The 18,593-nt window shown below is 38.0% G+C and overlaps 1 protein-coding gene across 5 annotated transcripts in view; it reads right to left on the bottom strand.

Moving 5' to 3' along the window:
- Positions 1-2,080: 2,080 nt before the first annotated feature.
- Positions 2,081-18,593, bottom strand: part of dyrk1aa (dual-specificity tyrosine-(Y)-phosphorylation regulated kinase 1A, a) — a 116,143-nt gene continuing 99,630 nt past the window's right edge. For 3 of the 5 annotated variants that reach the window (XM_052014233.1, XM_052014234.1, XM_052014235.1), the window contains exons 7-12: positions 17,091-17,377; positions 15,719-15,865; positions 13,554-13,733; positions 9,259-9,565; positions 6,811-6,935; positions 2,081-5,947 (exon numbers count right to left, since the gene is read on the bottom strand). In XM_052014233.1, coding sequence (XP_051870193.1) covers positions 5,336-5,947; positions 6,811-6,935; positions 9,259-9,565; positions 13,554-13,733; positions 15,719-15,865; positions 17,091-17,377 — 1,658 coding nt within the window. In that variant the 3' untranslated portion in view covers positions 2,081-5,335. The remainder of the gene's footprint in view (positions 5,948-6,810; positions 6,936-9,258; positions 9,566-13,553; positions 13,734-15,718; positions 15,866-17,090; positions 17,378-18,593) is intronic. The other 2 variants (XM_052014236.1, XM_052014238.1) reach the window with 2 other exon arrangements.

Below are 18,593 nucleotides of genomic sequence, written 5' to 3'. Positions count from 1 at the left end.
GAACGTGGTTGAAAGCGATACAACTGATAGCAGGAACCGTGCTCTGTCCACCCCTTTTTTAGTAGCATATGCTCATTTAATAAGCTGAGAAGGAACGGGTAAAAAAATGGTGCAAGCTTTTCCAGCTATTGGAAGTTGGCTACGCAGTACTCGAGGTGAAGGGGATCCTCATGCTAATTGCCAATAATGGATTCGACTAACACAGCCGATATACCTACGCAGAAATGTGTGTTCAAAAGGGTCCCTAACGAAAACTTAAAACGCTGGAAACACTCCGCAAGTCAGGCAGTATTTGTATTAAATGAGCCGACCTTTCTGCAGAATGGATTTTCTTAATAGACACAAGTCATCTACCCTCATCTCTCCAAAGATTTCCATCCGTCATTCACTAAGGCACATCCAGGAAAGGGGAGGCAGTTTATTCCGCCCCAATGACTCATTTCCTTTGCTAAACCAGATACCCGCCTCCACAGCAATTTACTATTTAAAAAAAAATTAAAACTTATCCACCGTACAAGGGAAGATACCACTATTTTTTATCTTGCCTACACTTTGCGGAATAAGGTCTGTGAAACACGCTGGCGGCAAGGTATGTTAAATTGAATAGTATGAATTGTGTAGTTTCGGCACAACTTTTATATGTCGTTGGTGGGAGATGAGTGGTTAGCTCTAGCTTCAGTTTACGTAAATGGCAGAAAGGAGGTCGAAATTGACTGAGTTATAGTAATCACACATGCCAAAGTATTATATTTAATATTTTAATAATAATCGATTTTGAGATCATGCCATGATCTTTGGGAATGCGAACAAAGATCAGAGTAAGTTCAGCTTAGAATTTGTTTTTTTAAAAAAAGCTTGTCACAAAAAAAAATGCAAAAACGTCTCAGAGTTGTATTGCCAAGGCTGGTCCACGAAGGAAGTTGCTGCATTCTTCACGGTGGTAGCCTGCTACGTTCATAAATGAAATTCAGTTTTTCTGCTACCTCAAAACTGTTGCTTTATTTAAAAAAACAGGGTAGCGAGCAATGATACACTGGAAATTAATACATATTATTAATACTACTGGCCAAACGCCGATATAGTAGAAATCTGGTCTCACAGACGAACAGCAGCAGCGCTCATCCAGGGGTTAAGTGTCGTTTATAAGTTTTGAATGAGCTACCAGCTAAGTAGTAAAACTATACACTTGAGAATTTTAAGGACGTCCGTAAAACCGGAATCCATTCGTTATCCAGAGACAATCTGTACTTATTTGCATTTTGTGAAATATGAAATTGCCTACAGTATGACTATATTTGTACCTCACGCTGGTGTGAAAAAAAACAGTAATTTGGTTTTGATCAGTGTTACAAAATTATTTCATCCTTAGAACAAATGGACACGGGCAAGAATTGCTAAAACTATTTTGCAAATATTGCAAACAATTTGTTTAATACAAACTAAAAGATAAAATGCTGTACTAAATTAAGCAGGTCACAGCCTCTCATTGTTAAAGGTCGTCCTTCTGAAATTTACTCCCCTCTCTCCCCGCAGATGTTGTTGAATGGCGGGTACTTCAGCGTCTGCAATATTTTCCTTTGGTACAGCACTTGTTTATATCAATTTTCAATATACCATTCTCAATCAAAGATGGAGAAAATAAATTACACTTTCAACTTGTTCTATCCCCATATCTTCACCCCAAAAGTAAAACTATTTCGTTTACCAGACATTGTATTGAGTACCAGGAAATATAAAGCTAAATGCAGGGTTTTTTTTAAATATTGACTGCTATTATTTCTGTCAAACAGTAGGTGGAGGAAAGAAACAAGAGTTCAATCCATAAACCAGTAATAACTACAAATAATAAGAACAAATGACATTTAACCCATGAAATGCCAGATGGCAGAAAATTTGAGTAAAAGCAAGGAAGTGTATGCCACTGATGTGTTTTAAGTATCGTTTCAGGTCTTATGAGAAAATGTCATCCCAATGACTAACAGATGATACTGTACTATTTTTGAGATAGGATAATGTTTGAATCAGATGCAAAACTCAGTTTTTGAAACCTAGAAATAATCACACACACAAAAAGAAAGAATGAGGACCAATTGTTCAATTTATCATACATAAGACTGCATGACTATAATACAAAGGGCTTGTCTTTTGTCATTTAACATATTACAATATACACAGCAAGTCTTGACTAGGTCTTACAATCTCTGGACACAGGTACTTAACCTTATTCCATGCTGTTTATGTATACAATGCACAGTCAGAAGTCCTGTAACCAAACTGTGTAGTCAAGCAAACAAAACTGGACTGTTAATTTAGGCGAGACAGGAGAGAAAAGGAGAAACATGAGCAAGAGCGCATTCTGAAATGAGAGTGCCTAGAACAAGGCAATGCCAAGACAAAAATGAGACACGCAAACACAAGGCATGAAACACGCACGCAAGGAAAAAAAGTGTGCATATTGTGACAGGTTTTAATACAGATGTTAACCGTTATGATTTGGATACAAATCTGACTAGTTTTGAGTTTGAAACTGATCTCACATCATATCTATTTGTATTTGGCATTTATTAGTTTGACAGCTGATGATACAGCATTAAATACTCCTAACTTAGGTGAAGAGTGAGTCAATATCAATCACTGCTATTTAGCATCTAAGATCCTAACTTTAAGATCCAATACACTGCATCGTAACACAGTATGCTGTACTTCTGTAGCCTTGGTGTTCAAATTTGCAAGGTTTTGATCTCCGGACTTGTGGCAATGGAGATTCATGCACCTCACCGGGCCAGCATAAACATTAGCAATCAAGATTCCCTCAAAAATTGAATTCCGCCCTCGGCAGGGCTCTTATTCCAATGTCCCATCACATTGGAATCCATTTCCCAATATTCAAAAGACAGATCTTCAGTCACAGCAGTGAGTGGATAAGAGTTGTACTGCATCAGATAGATGCTCATTCCATTCTTGTTTTAGAATATTTGTACCGCAACAGTTGATTTGAGTGAAATCGTATCTTGTAGAATTGTCCAGTCTGTAAAGAAACATCTACACCCAGTGGCCAGTTGACACCGAAGTCAAAGCTACTAAATATTGGACTGGATTGCTCAGAACAACAATCCCTGGGCACAGGTCAGCTATTACACACAGTGAAAATGGATTTAAATTATTTAGACTGCCAATAACTCTGCAGTCCGAAAGTGGACTGCTTTTCCTATTCTGAGCACTGATCCACTTGGATCAGAGTATGGCCATTGATCCATTAATTACAGAAATCTATTTGAGATTACAGACCAACAGGAAAATTATTAGTTTTCAAGGACCAGTTGCAGAGGCCATTAACCAATCTGTCAGTAAAATATGGCTGCAGGCGTTATATTGGTGTTTATGTACAATTAAAAAAAGTTAGGCTAGCCTTTTTAATGGCATATTGTCTTCGAGTTTTATGAAGAGATTGCAGATATTATACAATTGTAGATGTCATACTGCAATTGCTGCCCAAAGTTTGTGCCCTTTAAGATAAAAAAAATGGCTTATTTTGGCTCAAGTGAGATTATACCATCTAAACATTTTACAGATGGGTCTCTTATGTAGCATGCGCAGTATACAGAGTGGTCCATTAAAATGTATGGATATTAGCACAAAACTGCATTGTGAATAGTTGGTCCTTCCCACCTACTTACGCACACAAGACCTCATCTAATTAACTGGTCTGCATCAATGAACACTTGAGGTCCCAAGGCCTGCCAAACAAACAACTAATGACTGGACTTGCATAAAATGAGAAACTATTCTTCAGATATCAAAGGAATCCCTTTTGGGGTAAAATGAAACTACAACATATTTAGGCTATGAAAGGACTGCATAAAGCTAACATCAGTTCCAGTTTTGTTAAGCATTAGGTATAGCCATAATTATAATTAACATTTAAAAAGAAAAATGATCTAAATATACCTTGTCAAAAGTGCAGAACTGCTACATTATTGGTTACAGACATCTATGTGCTATAAAAACAGCTTTGGTACAATAAATTATCAAAAAAAAAGGAAAATAAATTCTTGTAAAATTCACAGCATAATCGTGAGGCGAGAGCAGTCACATAAAATTCTGCATTTTAAAAGTGTTCATAATGAACAGGAGTTGTCTTTGCGCAAAGTAATAGTGGGGAAATCACGTGCTGAAGGAAAAGCCAGAAACAAAATTCAGGTTGGGGTAGGAGAAAGAAAAGAAAGGAGTTAATATTCCAGAAAACTGAGATTGCTATTTTCGTGCCATATAACAGAGGATCTATATGGCACACATGACCTCTTCAATTCCTGCAACTGGTGGCGATGCAGGGGTGGGATAAGGGGCACAGGGGAATGTTACCAGAAGAGAGAAAAGGTGCAATAGGGTCATATTGTTTTCTCCAACAAAGGCCTCATTAATTACCCATGCTTGGTTTTTAAAAATAAGGACTATCTGAAAGTTCAATGACCTCTGCACAATGGCATGTTAAATGATGCCCAGCCTCTTAAAACGATTTTTCAGTCAAAGTCCAAAATCGAAAGGCCCAGGATATCCAACTGCCACTCAGAAAAATGTAAGCAATAGGCCAAGAATGACCAGATGATTGCCACTCACTGCATCTTAATGATTGGACCAAAATGAATGTTCAATCGCTATTAAAAGCCTTTGAATGATTTAACCGATGAGGGCCCAAAGAAATCTCCACTCAAAGCTTCAGTATGATTAGAACAAGGATATTTTACTAACCATCACTCAGCATGCCAGATGTGCTTTTGAAATTCCATTTACAGTGTCCTTTCAGTTCATGTACTGCTCTGATGGCAGCAAACTCCAATTTATCAAGCCCTCCTCTGTTGCAGCACATCACAGGACCATGTTAGGATATTCCAGGGACTCTGTTTTATAAATCTGACACAAAGTAGGTCAGAAAAGACAGAAGAGTGTTGATTGTTCATATAAAAAAAACAATCTGCAGTTCCATTTCTTTTTTCTCAGGTGGTTTTTAAACTAATGCTGCTACTTCACCCATGCCAAGTTGTGCTAACTCAGGTGGCGGGATGCTGTGTAAGAGAATTGTAGCTTAAGATGAAGCTACAGCTCTGGGTGACCCATAACATGAAGTGTAAGGTGATTTCTGGGCATGAATCCAGTCTTAAGCACTTTGACTCCACAGTCCATTAGCAAATTCCTTTTCAATTTAAAAATATAATCAGCTCTGCGCTCTTGACCTACCAATCCTGTTTCCTTTGTTCCAAAGCAGCACTGTTCTCAATGCACTTTGTTAAAACCCCCACCTTGAAGACACACAAAAACAAACCCCATCTCAGTGTAGTCACGAGCTCGCGACAGGACTCTGCTGAACACAAACACCTACCATTGGAGACTCCTCTCTATCCATTCCTTGCCGCGTTGACAAATGCCCTTCTGTCATGTAATGGGCAGGACCTGCTGTTGCTGAGAATTGGTACACTTGTGGGCCAGACACTCCCGTCTCTTGACGGGGATTGGCAAATGTACCCAAATTAACGTCCACAGTGCCATTTTGAGCAAAGTCCAAAGTATTGGCAACAACAGGCCGGTTGTGATAGGCTTGAGAGCCAGAAACAGATGAAGAGGAAGTGGACGAAGAGGAATTTGAGGAAGACAAGGACGTCATGGAGTGGTGGCTATGTCCCACTTCCATTGAGTCCTGGGCAGCAGCGCCATTTGTTGGGGAGTTATAAGCTCGAGGCCTGTTCCGGGTACTCATGGTCTGTCCATGGTGATGGTGATGATGGTGGTGGAGGTGGTGATGAGAACTGTTAGAGTGGTGGTGGTGTAATGCACTCTGTTGTTGAGGGACAATGTGGAACGTTGTCTCTTGAACTGGATGAGTTTCAACCGTGACTTGCGAAGTGGCATCACCAGGCGTCCATCCCAACGCCACAGGATACTGCTGTCGAACCTACATTTTGAGAATGCACAGTGGGGGAAAAAAAAAGTTCATTATATCAAAATTAAACTGACTTTGAAACAGAAGGACAGATTTTATTTTAGAACAAGAAGTGATTATCTATGGTTCCATTGATGCTTTATTAACTAAAGTAACAGAAGGCACGTGTAAATTAGACTCCAATAAATTGGCATTTCAATGCTAATACTCCATACCTGTAAAATTGTAAAAACAAAAGATGCACTGGCAATATCAACTTCTGAAGAAAGTGTGTCTTATCAGCTACAAAATACATACATGCACTGGTTACTGCAAATAGCAAAATAAAAATCAGTATTTTGTTAGTGATGGATCAGAGAATAGTCCAGGAGAACGTAGGATAATACATTGTGTAAATTAGGTCTGAATGCGCAAACTAATATTTCAATATCCATGAATAAATCAAAAATGAAATGTTTGAAGTTCAACATAATCAAAAGAATTGGATAATATTTTTCTAAAAAAAAAGCTTGAGGCAGCAGACAATATCCCCAAACTGCTCCATTATCTGGTAACCCTTCTCACTTTCAGACTTGCCTCTACAAAGTCTCCTTCAGCTCAGGAGCATGGCTGCGAGTTTTTGCATGACTATATTTACCAAAGCCACCATAAACCAGATGATGGGAAGCACATTTACTATGTCGTAAAGGTGCCAGTTCTATTTCTCAACTGAGATATATCATGTTCCTTGTCTGGAGAATTCTCATCAAGCAACTGATAGAACTGCCCAAACGAAATCACATGTGCAGCTGGCAGAAATGAATGTCAGATTTCACTGGACTCAAATCTGCAGCCACAGGGATGTGAAGGAAACATTTTTCAAGCACAGAGCTCACCTGTGGGCTGTGTGTCTCGCAGTCCATGGCCTGGACAGCTCCGCTGAAATGCCCACCACTGTGTCGGTGCTGATGCGTTGGGTCTGACCTTGCCCTTCCACTATTACTTGTCCCAGAAGAACCACCTGTTAAAGATGAGCATTAGTATATGCTTCATACAAAACATATCATACAAAATATGTCTTGCGTGGTGTGTGATCTGGGTAGGATGGTGGTGGGAAGGGCTTAGGTAGAGGCAAGGAAAAGTGATCAAAATGGAAACAATCATGCCATTGTACTGGTATCACGTCAACTGACTGAAACTACATTCATACCATTTAAGTACACTGTAACATCAATCAAAACACAAGCTTCCCATTAAAATACCAGTAATATGGTTTCAAAACTATAACTCATTTAAGTGTGGTACTAGACAAGATAGTCAACAAGTAGGGGCATTGTTTTAGCACTTCATGTGCTTACCTATTAAACATAGGAAAATGCACTGCAATGAATACAAAACAGTGATACAAGAAATGACTTAGTGTCATTAACCTCAAGAATGATGCCCAGTTTGCTAATTATCCCCATAACATGTGCCACTGCTTTGGAATAGGTTCAAGTGTATATGCCCATCCTTAAAAACAATATATAAAGGCTGAAAGAAGAATGCAAGTTGAAGTGGAAGTTAAACTGTTCAAAATAGTGTGGCACGGTGGTCTAACGTTAAAGATTTACTGGACCAGATTTTGATTAACTGCTCCCTAGCCAGAATTGCCAAAAGCAGGGAGCCTATCTTGCTGAACCAAAGCATCCCAGACTTCAGCAGTGCAGTCTAGATGGTGACAGAGTCTCTGGTGAGGCATGGGCCGCTGACTCAACCCCAAGTAGCTTCGACAGTCAGCAACCTACAGCCCCAGCATTTCCAGCTATAAAAGCTATTTGTGATTTTTCTTTAAAAAGATAGAAATAATTTAAAAATTTAACAAGTTAATTAAAACCCACAGATAATGAAAATTATTCAACTATATTAAATTTAAAATATCAACTTATCTTCTTTAGTGATTCATAACGCTTAGTCCTACAAACCCTGAGTCTAGCAGAGGAAATTGACCAATTCAGCATTTCAATCTGTCGGCAAGTCCAGGACTTCAGAAAATCCAACCATAATCCCAGATTTACTGCTATTTAAATGGCTAAATGATGGCAATTCCAAATGCATTAGCCAGCAAGATCCAGACATGAATACAATTTTCCCTGCTAATAAGAAAATTGGTGCCCAGAAAACAAAGGATCAAAACTGATAAATTTAGCTGTATATCTATTTAATCCTAAATAATAGGAATTTCAAACTAAACAGCACACCTTGATCAATATGCATTCACTTCAAAGATTTTTTGTTTCTCATCATGTGGGCGTGGTGTGCTAGTGTCAGGTGGGAATTAAAGATGAAATACTGGAATTTCAAATTTAATGAAAATACTGAGGATTTTTTTTTAAACTTGTTGGAAAAGAAATACATTCAGATATATTTACATGCAATTCCTGCCAAATCTTTGAAATATACTTGTGTTCAACCTCAAAACAACAATGGTCACTTTAATAATCTGAGAACCATGTAATTGAAGAAGATAGAAAAGCATTTGTTTTTGCCCTTTGCGGGGTGGGGGAGAACATTGTAAAAAAAAATCATGATGCTGCCTGAACAAACATGAAAATCTGCTGTTTGGGAATGCTTTTGAAACTTCTGGTTGACCATTCGCTTCTCTCTGTTAAATAAGACATAATTTTTACTATCACCTGGGAAAGAAATTGCAATAAACGTATACGTATGCAATCTAACTGTGGCATCATCATCAAATATAATGTTGCTGGGGTTTGGAGCTTAATTCTGCATTTCACATCTCTCCAAGTGGTGTTTGTCTTTATTGTCCCAGGTAAACTGTTAAACAACTTTACAAAATTGTAATAACAGATATTGGCAGCCTTCTGATTTTTTTTTGAACAGGGTAAAATGCAACGCAAACATAAAAGTTTCCCTCTCAGTCAAAATCTAATGGCATAAAACAAGTTTTTGCAATATATTCAAAATTTATCAGAATTTGCTTTAACCTGGTAATTTTACTCAGAAGATAATTCCAGGAATTGTATGTGACCTGATCACCGATAAGCATAATGCACACTGTCCAATTAAATAAAGAATTCATCCAATTATGAATTCTTGTCATAGAATTATCATATTGTATTGTCATAGGAGCATTCTTCTAAACAATCTACATTTTCCATCTGATCCCCTCAGGGGAATTCCAAAAATGACAAATATTTAATTTGCCAAATCTTCTAGCCCTTACTTTAAGGAAATAACAACTGACCCCAATAACAATTGTCTCTTGATGCAATTAGTATAATGGGGTGTGAAGGAAGTATTGCAACAATTTACAATCTATCATACATTCTGTAAGTGTGTACCTGAACTTGAGGATGTGCTAGAAGAGGTGCCTGTAGACTGCGACTGTTCCATGGCTGGACTTGTTGAAACACTATTACTTGTGTTTGTCCCTTCATCTGCTGTCTTTTTGAAAAAGCTGTGCTGCAGTGCATAATAAGGGGCTATCCGCGTCTTAGGGTCATAGTCCAGCATTCTCAAAATCAGATCCTTAAACTTCAGGTAATCTGCTACAGTATGACCCGACTCCCCAGCTCGACGTCCACCAGGACCACCAGTCTCTACTCCAAGAATACTGTGAAGTTTTCGGGTTCCAGGTGGCTTATATTCCTAAGAAATATTAATTATGATTAATTCTACTTCAGTAACTGAGACTGTACTGAGCCAGAAAATTTATCATACATGCTTATAAAATCATTGTAAACTGAATTTTAAAGGTCCCAGTAAGACATTAGCAATTCAATCAGAATTAACCCTAATAATTAAGGACAGTGCAGGCAACTTTCCTGCAGCAAGCGACAATGCATTTATTTCTACATGCAAATCGTGAGGCGGATTCCAGATGTGTCATGCTTTTGGCAGGGCAGTGACGAGCAAAGGTTACATATTCCCTATCTGATTGTTTTTTTTAAAAAAAATTCAAGCTCATTACATTGGACCAAGTTTATACCTTCAACTGCTGGTGATACTGGAAACAGAATATGAGCCAATATCTTAAAGGCAATAAATTGACAGAAAAATTTAGAACAAAAAGGTATAAAATTATGAACTGGAGCAAAAAAGTACAAATGCTGGAAATCCAAAATGTAAAAAGAAAATGCTGGAAACACATAGCAGGTCATGCAGCATCAACAGGAAATGAAACAGAAAAAGAATCAGGCCATTATCTCCCAGAAAGTCACTCATTTTCTCAGGAGATGTTCCTTCCATTGCCTCAAGCTCAGTTCTTCCAGCCCCACTTCTGCCACCTCCCAAGATCCATAAGCAAGACTCTTCTTGAGACCCATTATTTTAGCTGCTTCTTATTCCACAAACTTGCTTCTTACCTCGACTCGACCCTTTCTCCCCCTCAAATTTATATCCATGACCTGTAATGCCTTTAGCCAGTTTTGACAGTTTCCAATTCCCTGGTCCCAATTGATTTCACAGCAGATGCCCAATCCTTCTATATTTCCATACCATATCAGAATGGTCTGACTGATTTCACTGCTTCCTTGAGGACGACCAACCAGTCTCCTTCCACCACTTCTCCTTGGCTTGGCTGAATTGATTCTTACATTCAACAACTTCACCCACTTTCATCATGTCAAAGATGCAGCTATGAGAACTTGAATGGGCTAAATTAATGTTGTATTTCTTTGATGTTTGGAATTGTCATCATTTCAATCTTATTCAGGTCTCTTCCCTCAACTCTTGACCTATTTACATGGATAACTATATTGGTAGTTTCCTGAACTCATACAAAACTGGGAAATTTCACAATCTTTATTGCTGATTTTCACCCTGCCCTTACATTTATATGGTCCATAGCTGACACCCCTTCCCTTCCTTAACATCTCTAAATCCATCTCAGGGAATAGATTAGTCACTAACATCTGTTATTAGCCCACTGACTCCATGGGTATCACTACACGTCCTCCCACCATGCTCCCTGGAAGGACTCCAATCCTTCGTAGTAGTAGCTCTCTCTCTCTGTCATGAGGTCTGATATGGAGACTTCCCTCACCAGTGCTGTTAACATGTCTTCCCTTTTCCTTAACCATAGCTTTTCCTCTACTATAGTTGACATGGCTTTCAACAGCGTCTTCTCTATTTCCTGCACTTCTGCAGTCAACCCCTCTACTCACAGCCAGAACTAAAACAGTGTTTCCTTTTGTACTCACCTTCCATACTATGGAAGAAAATCCACTATTTCCACCAGTTCCTATACAATTCTACCTGCAGACAATCGTCCCTCCCAGCATCACAAAGGGACCGCTACCTCTGATCTACTCTTCCATCCCCACAAACTACTCACCTTCTTAAAGCACTTTCCCATACAATACCTCTCTATTTACCTCTTCTCTTCCTTTCCCACCATCAGGGACCCAAACAATCTTCCCAGCACTTTTTTCCAACTTGGTGTATTGCATTCAATGCACAGGATGCTAAAAGCTCAGGGTTGTGCAGACTAACAGAAGTGTTTTGCAAGGTGATCACCCAATAGGTGATTGAGTTTCCAGATTGGGTGACCACTTTGTAAAACACTTCTGTTCAGTCTGCAAGACCAAGGTTTCGGCATGCTGTCACTTTAATTCTTGATCACACTCCCACTCTGACCTGCCTTCAGCCTGCTACATTGTTCCCAATGCAAGCTCAAGGAACAGCATCTCATCTTTCACTTAATGATTTTATCAATTTCAGGGTAACCTTTTCTTCCCTTCTCTTTCCATGGATGTAGCAGTATATGTCTGTTTCAGTTGTTTGACTTTTCCATCTCCGACTACTGACTTTTAAAGTAATTGTTACCTTGTTATGCACCCTATCACAGATACCTCCTCTTTTCTCCATCTCTCCTTTCTGCAACTTGAAACATGCACTTCTCACTTTTCCCATTCTGACAAAGGGGTACTAAATGTAGACTGTTTCTCTCAATACTGATACCACCAGAGCTATTAAGTGCTTCCCGCATTTAACATTTTTGTTATAAAATTATGGTCTACTTCAAAAATCCCATCAATTAAATAAGGATAAATTTCTACTTTCCAACATCTGTGATGTGGTTCTTTGATTATCAATCTTTTATTCTGTATGCAACCAAAACAAAAGTTCAAAGGGAAACAACAGTAAAACATTGTGAATGCTAGAAATCTGAAATAAAGACTTAAGTGCTGAAAATACTCTGCAGAGCACACAGCATTTGTGAAGAGTTAATATTTCAGGTTGATGAGTTTTCATCAGAACAGTGAATGATATAAATGTTAATTTAAAAGAGACTTTAGCTGTGGGGTTTCAAGTTTGGGAAGATAAACACATTTCTTCTTATGTAGCTAAGGGAAAATAGCTTTTCAGATGAATTCAATGATACTAAAAGTGCCAGATATTTCATTCTCATGATTCTGAAGCAGCCACAGAAGATAAATACTGAGAGCTGTTCATTGTTAACATCAGAAATGAGAAAGTAAGTGCATTCTGGTTTACAGAGAATGCGGTGTAATTTTTAGCAGGCTGCCAGCAAGGGGGCAACCAAACTCCCTCAAATGGAAAATAATATCTGGAACAATTACTTCACCCTTGTTACAATATGGTGATAGAAACTCCTTCCAACTGTCGTCTCCTTTGAAGTACTCATTTCAGACATAATTACATGGTGTGTTTTCTCCCCCACAGTAATAGAGCAAATGTAAAGATACAGTTGAATTAGAACTAGTTAATAGTGTATTCCATGCTGCAGCTATAACCACATTCTTATAAGCTAGGACCACTTCTAAACAGTATTAAGATTGGTCTCACTTGGAAATTTTAAGCAGATTGCTAGAGGTATTCCTGCTCATGAGATATGGGATGGCACAACACAAAATTGATTGCTGCAAGCAACAAAAGTCTGCAACAGTCATCCAATTTAGAATCTCCTACCTTTAATTGCTCATTTACACTTATGCATAGATTACCCCCTCTTAAACAGAGATAATTTCTGTACAGGAGTGTTAGAAACACACATTTTGTTAAAGCAATAATGGCAATAATTGTAACATGGAATATCACTCATCTACTAAATACTAGGTCAGCAGTCACATGAATAAGTGTCACATAGCGGTCTATAAAATGGCTGGGAACCTACAGGTACATTGCTAAAGCAGCACAAAACATGCAAAAGATCTCTGAACTTTCCCTATGGAAATATGCATTTTAATCAACTGTCAAAAATCACATCATTCCATCAGGATTATAATCCATAACGTATGGTCTAATTTTCAAGTTAAATATGTGATTATGGCTCAAGAGTTAAATGCTGTCTAAATTTTAAAATAACATTTATTTGTCATTAACAATTAAGAAGCACTTAAATCTGTACTCCATCAATGTGCAATGAAAGAACAAACTTCATGAAGTTTACTATCAAAAGGAAGTCAGAAAATATAATTAGCCTAAATACTAGCAAATATTAAACTCAGGTCAATCCACTGGTCCTTCTATTTAGTAATTCAGAGTGTCACTGATGGAGGTCATGAAGTTGACAATTCAGATACTGCACTAAAGGATACAAGATTCATACAAAACCCCACCAAACTGTCACATGTAGTTAGTAATTATATTTCAAATAAGTTCAAGTCCTTACTGTGTTTCCAATTTTTTTTATGTTACTCTTGATATTCACCCTCTTGCCATCTTTGGTCTTCTTCACTGTCCACGAGGCATCAGATAACTTCTCAAAAAATTTCCGTGCTTTGGGAGCCTGATCTAAAATGTGAGATGGGGGAATTCCTAGAACTTCTACGATTTTATTCATCTGATCCACCTAAACAGAGGATGAGAACAGAAATGGTTATGCCAAAAATCACAGTTGAATAAGCCTCCAACAAAAGTCCTATGTTTTATATTTTGTGGACTTATTTAGGACAATGTGTCTTCACTTGAAGTAAACACAAGCCAAGTTATGATCTTCAGTAGAAAGCGGATAATGTTCTGTGCACACATCAGTGAGTGCTAAATGAACCCGTGAAGCCTTGTCTTTATTTCTAAACATTAGGCTTTAGTGAAATCGCAGTTAATCAAAGACTGGAGAAGCTGGAAATCCAAGATAGAAGCAGAAAATACTCAGGTCAGGCTGCATCTGCGGAGGGAGAAACAGATTTAATTTTTCAGGCTGATGACCTTAGACTGGTGACTTCGGATAGTGTCTGACTTGCTAAGTATTTCTAGCACTTTTGTGTTTTACCTGATGTTTTGTCTAGCTTTACTCAGTCAATAATTTGTCAAACAAATTAACATGCAGGTAAATGCCACCATTGTGAGGACACAATGAAATTTTAACTGAATACAGAACTTGGCCACAAAACTTTATTTGCACATGAATACCCGAGCAAATCCAAGTTTAAGCCAGAGTTAAGCAACTATCAAAACCTGAAATTCTACAAAAACAAAGCAGAAAAATGGGTCTTTTTTTTTACACATAACAACAATATTACGGTTATTGAAATACAAAGCCCAATATCATACAAGTTTCTCAAGTTCTCTCATGCGGTATCAGTTCTAATACAGAATGAAAAATAAAAATTCAAGTTTTATTTTCACAAAAACATTTTAGTGTTGGGGAGGGGGCAGGGTAGGCTATGATTATCCTTTCAGCCTCAATTGCTATAAGAAATTACTTAAATAGGGAAGTCATTTTTTGAAGATGCATTCAGTAGATGGGCAGTGATTACCTAAAATTCCCGCATCATAAGGTTTCTGCCCTCAATAATCTTTGAAATAAAATAAGGTGAAAAGAATTCTACACAAAGTCCCCTAAGCCTATTCCACCATTACTAAGGTAATGGCTGATTTGAGTGTATCCTCAATTCTGTGTATCCATAGTAGACTTTCACCCCTTGTTTATTAAAGTGTTCAGTTACCTGCACCTTAAAAATACCCAAAGACACTGTTTCCAACACCCTTTGAGGAAGCAGCTCCAAAGACTCTTAACTCACGAAGAAAAAAAATTCAACTCATTTTATAAACATGTGACCCTCGCTTTTAAACAGTGACCCCTGCTCTCCATATCTACCCTGTCAAGAAGCCTCAGGTTCTTTTGTTTCAATCAAGTCCCCTTTCATTCTTCTGGCCCTCAACAAATTCCTGGGATGCAAGTCTAGCCCGTCCATTCCAGATTTCAGTCTAGCAAACTTGCTTTGAACTGCTTCCAATGCATTAATATCCTTCCTTAAATAAGGAGGACAATACCCTGAACACAGTACGCATCAATGCCTACCTAACTGAAGCACAAGCTCCATACTTTTGTATACAATTATCCTGACAATAAGCAATAACTTGGTAGTTTTCCTAACTTGTAGTACTTGCACACTAGCCTTCTGAGAATCATGTACCACAACATCCAGATTCTTCTGCATCTCAGAGCTCTGAAACCTCTGATCATTCAGATAAAATGCCTCTTTTGACAAAATGGACACTTTCACATTATGCTCCATTTGCCACATCTTTGCCTACCACTGAACATATCTTTTTCCTTTTTGGGTATTATTTCATCATTTCTGCTCAGTACATCTCTCAGCCATCAAGTAAACTTAGAAATACTATTAGCATTAAGAAAATAATAGCTCCTCTACAGCTTAATGGAACAACACTTGCAAAAAAAATCCTACTATATTTTATAGGTTCCATAGACTTGATACAGCATATCTGGTTTTTCTCAAACAATAAAGTGTTACTCTGAGACAAATGCTGAGAGTGCGAGCATCTGTTCTAGTTACTTGATACAATCTTGCTTTAAAGTGATTTTCCTACCTCATTAGCACCACTGAAGAGTGGCTCTCCAGTGTGCATCTCCACCAGAATGCAACCTAGTGACCACATATCAATAGCTAGGTCATAGGGCATTCCCAGCAGCACCTCTGGTGACCGGTAAAAACGACTCTGAATGTATTGGTATATCTACAAAAAAGTAACACAACAGTTAATACAGGAACTATTAAGAGCGTAAAAATCCAACATTTTTGTCTTGCATTTAAGAATATTCTATCAAAACTGCAGTTTCTTGTTTAATGTTTACATTGTGATCTTAAAGTTAAGCATTGTTTTATTGGGTCACTGGAATAAATTTTAACATATCCAAGTTAAACTGAGGAAAACTGGCGTGAAAAATGCTTTGATTCTGTAAAAGTTAAAAATTTAAGGTGGCACAGTGGCAAGTTAGCAGATGCATTGCCTCACGGCTCCAGACACCCAGCTTAAATGCCAACCTTTGGTGTGCATAGTTTGCACATTCTCCATGACTGAGTGGGTTTCCTTCAAGTCCTCCCACATCCCAAAAACAAGCTGGATCAGCAAGTTAATTGACCACTGAATTGCCCCTACAGTGTGGACGAGAGGTGGAATCAAGTGGTTGACGGGAATGTGGGAAGGATAAAATGGGCTTAGTGCAAATGGGTGCTGATGGTTGGTGCTAACTCAGTGGCTGAAGGGCCTGTTTCTGTGCTGTATGTCTATGAAATGAGTGATAACTTTTTTTGCATTATCTGATCTATGCCATTTTAAAAAAATAACTAAACAAGACTAAATAAAAGATCCTTTATCCTATAAATTTAGTATTTAAAGTTTTAAGCAATATTTATGATGGCCTGTGGATTACCCAGATGTGGGAATTCTCTCAGTGAAAAATAAAAATATTACATATGCTTTTCTAATTAGTTTTCATTTTCAATGGATAAAAGTTTAGCATTAGAATTCAAGTTTGCATTTCGAGCAAAAAGCATAATTTAAAGACATTAAGAAACAGTATTCTGTAGCAGCTTCTATCCAATAACAGTGATGCACCCAAGTTTCCTAAAGACTCAGCTGCTTCAACTGCCCTCCCAACTGCTTGGAGTTTCTTCTCATTCAGTTGGCTCACTTAATTCAAGATCTGTCAGTTCACCACTTCTGAATTCCAGCAGATCAAGCCAGCTCTCATCTGGCATCATGCACACCTGCTTCAAAACTTTTCAAAACCCATCTTCAACTCCAAACAAATCAATTTCCTATGGTTACTATTTAGTCAAGATTTACTTTTCAAAGCCAATGTATAGGCCAATGCGTTAAAATAGAAGTTTGTATCATATTGAAAACTTATTGAAGCAGCAACAAAACTCATAAAAGCCACGATGTAAATGGTACACACCCTCTGTCCAAGCTGACAAGAGCTTCCAAAGTCAACTATTTTGATAGCGCTCCTTTTGGGATTGCACAATAATATGTTTTCAGGTTTTAGGTCGCAATGGATAATGCTGAGCTCTGGTGTAGCAAGAAAGAGCAGAGCGGTGCACATCTGCTGTGCAAATTTCCGTGTAAGGTTCAAGGAAACGCCACGGAAATTGGTGTTGCGGAGCAAGTCATACAGGTTGTAGGATAGCATCTCAAAGACAAGGCAGAGGTGATTTCGAAACATAAAGTGCCGCTTCAGATGAACTGTAAACGGAATAAAATATATTTAAGCAGACCAGTTGTGCAAATTTTCCAAAACAAGGTGTATTATCTAATCAATGACTATTGTAGATACCATACAAATGTTGCTGAAATATACAATTGAGAATTTTCCTGACAGAAATTGATGTAAAACATTAATTCCTTCCTTTTCCAGAGATTCTACCTGACCTTCCTAATACTTCTACCATTGCTTTTTTGTTCACTATTTCTCCATGTTTTGATTTAGACATTACCCCACTCACACTATGATGCAGACTTATCATATTGATCAGTTATTTTATATTTGACAACATTTTGTTTCTTCATAAGTAAAATTGTCAGAATGCCTTTTTATTCTTCATGATCCTTATTATTACTCACTCTTGTTCCACATGAATATTTTCTGAATAATGTTCAAACACAGTGAACTTAAAAAAAATCTTTCAGAATATTCCTTTAAATGTACACATCAACATAGCTTTGGAAAAAATTCAAGTTACGAATACATAGTGTGGACCGACCCATCAATTACATGTTGCTAAAAGTGAAATCAAACACATCATCACTCCTTCCAGTCCAGTGCATTGCATTTGGTGCTCGTAACATGGTCTCCCCTACACTGGCAAAACCAGATGCAAACAGGCTGACCACTTTGTGAAGCATTTCCATTCAATCCACAGAGCTGACCTCATGCTTCAGTTGCCGGTCACATCAATCCTCTATCCCATTCCTACTCTGACTTGTCTGTCTGTGGCCTAAACTCTTTCAATGAGGAACAACACTTCATTTTTCAACTAGGTAAGTGGCATCTTTTAGGGCTCAATATCAAATTCAACAATTTCAGGTCATTTGCTTTTTCTAATTTTATCAGAACTGGCCAGTTTTGCTGTTGGGTTATCCATCTATAACGTTAACTTGTTTTTCCTCTCCCCACAGGCATTGCCTGAAGTGATGGATATTTCTAACCTCCGATTGGCTTCAGGTTCTACAATATCCGACCTGGATTTCACAGCATCACATGTTCCTCTGTTTGCTTTCTAATTGCTCCTATTTATTAACTAGACAGTTCTGTAAAAATTTGAGTCTTTGATCTCAGCCTATCAGAAATATTGACTTTATCCTGTATCCTATACATTCCTCCCTTAGCCTCCCTGCAACTTTCCTAGTTTTCTCACATTCCCAGTTCTAATGAAAGGTCTTTGACAGAGAACACCAACCC

Source organism: Pristis pectinata, chromosome 4 (assembly GCF_009764475.1).
Source record: "Pristis pectinata isolate sPriPec2 chromosome 4, sPriPec2.1.pri, whole genome shotgun sequence".
Classification (NCBI taxonomy): Eukaryota; Metazoa; Chordata; class Chondrichthyes; order Rhinopristiformes; family Pristidae; genus Pristis; species Pristis pectinata.
This window is presented reverse-complemented; position numbering and strand designations above follow the sequence as displayed.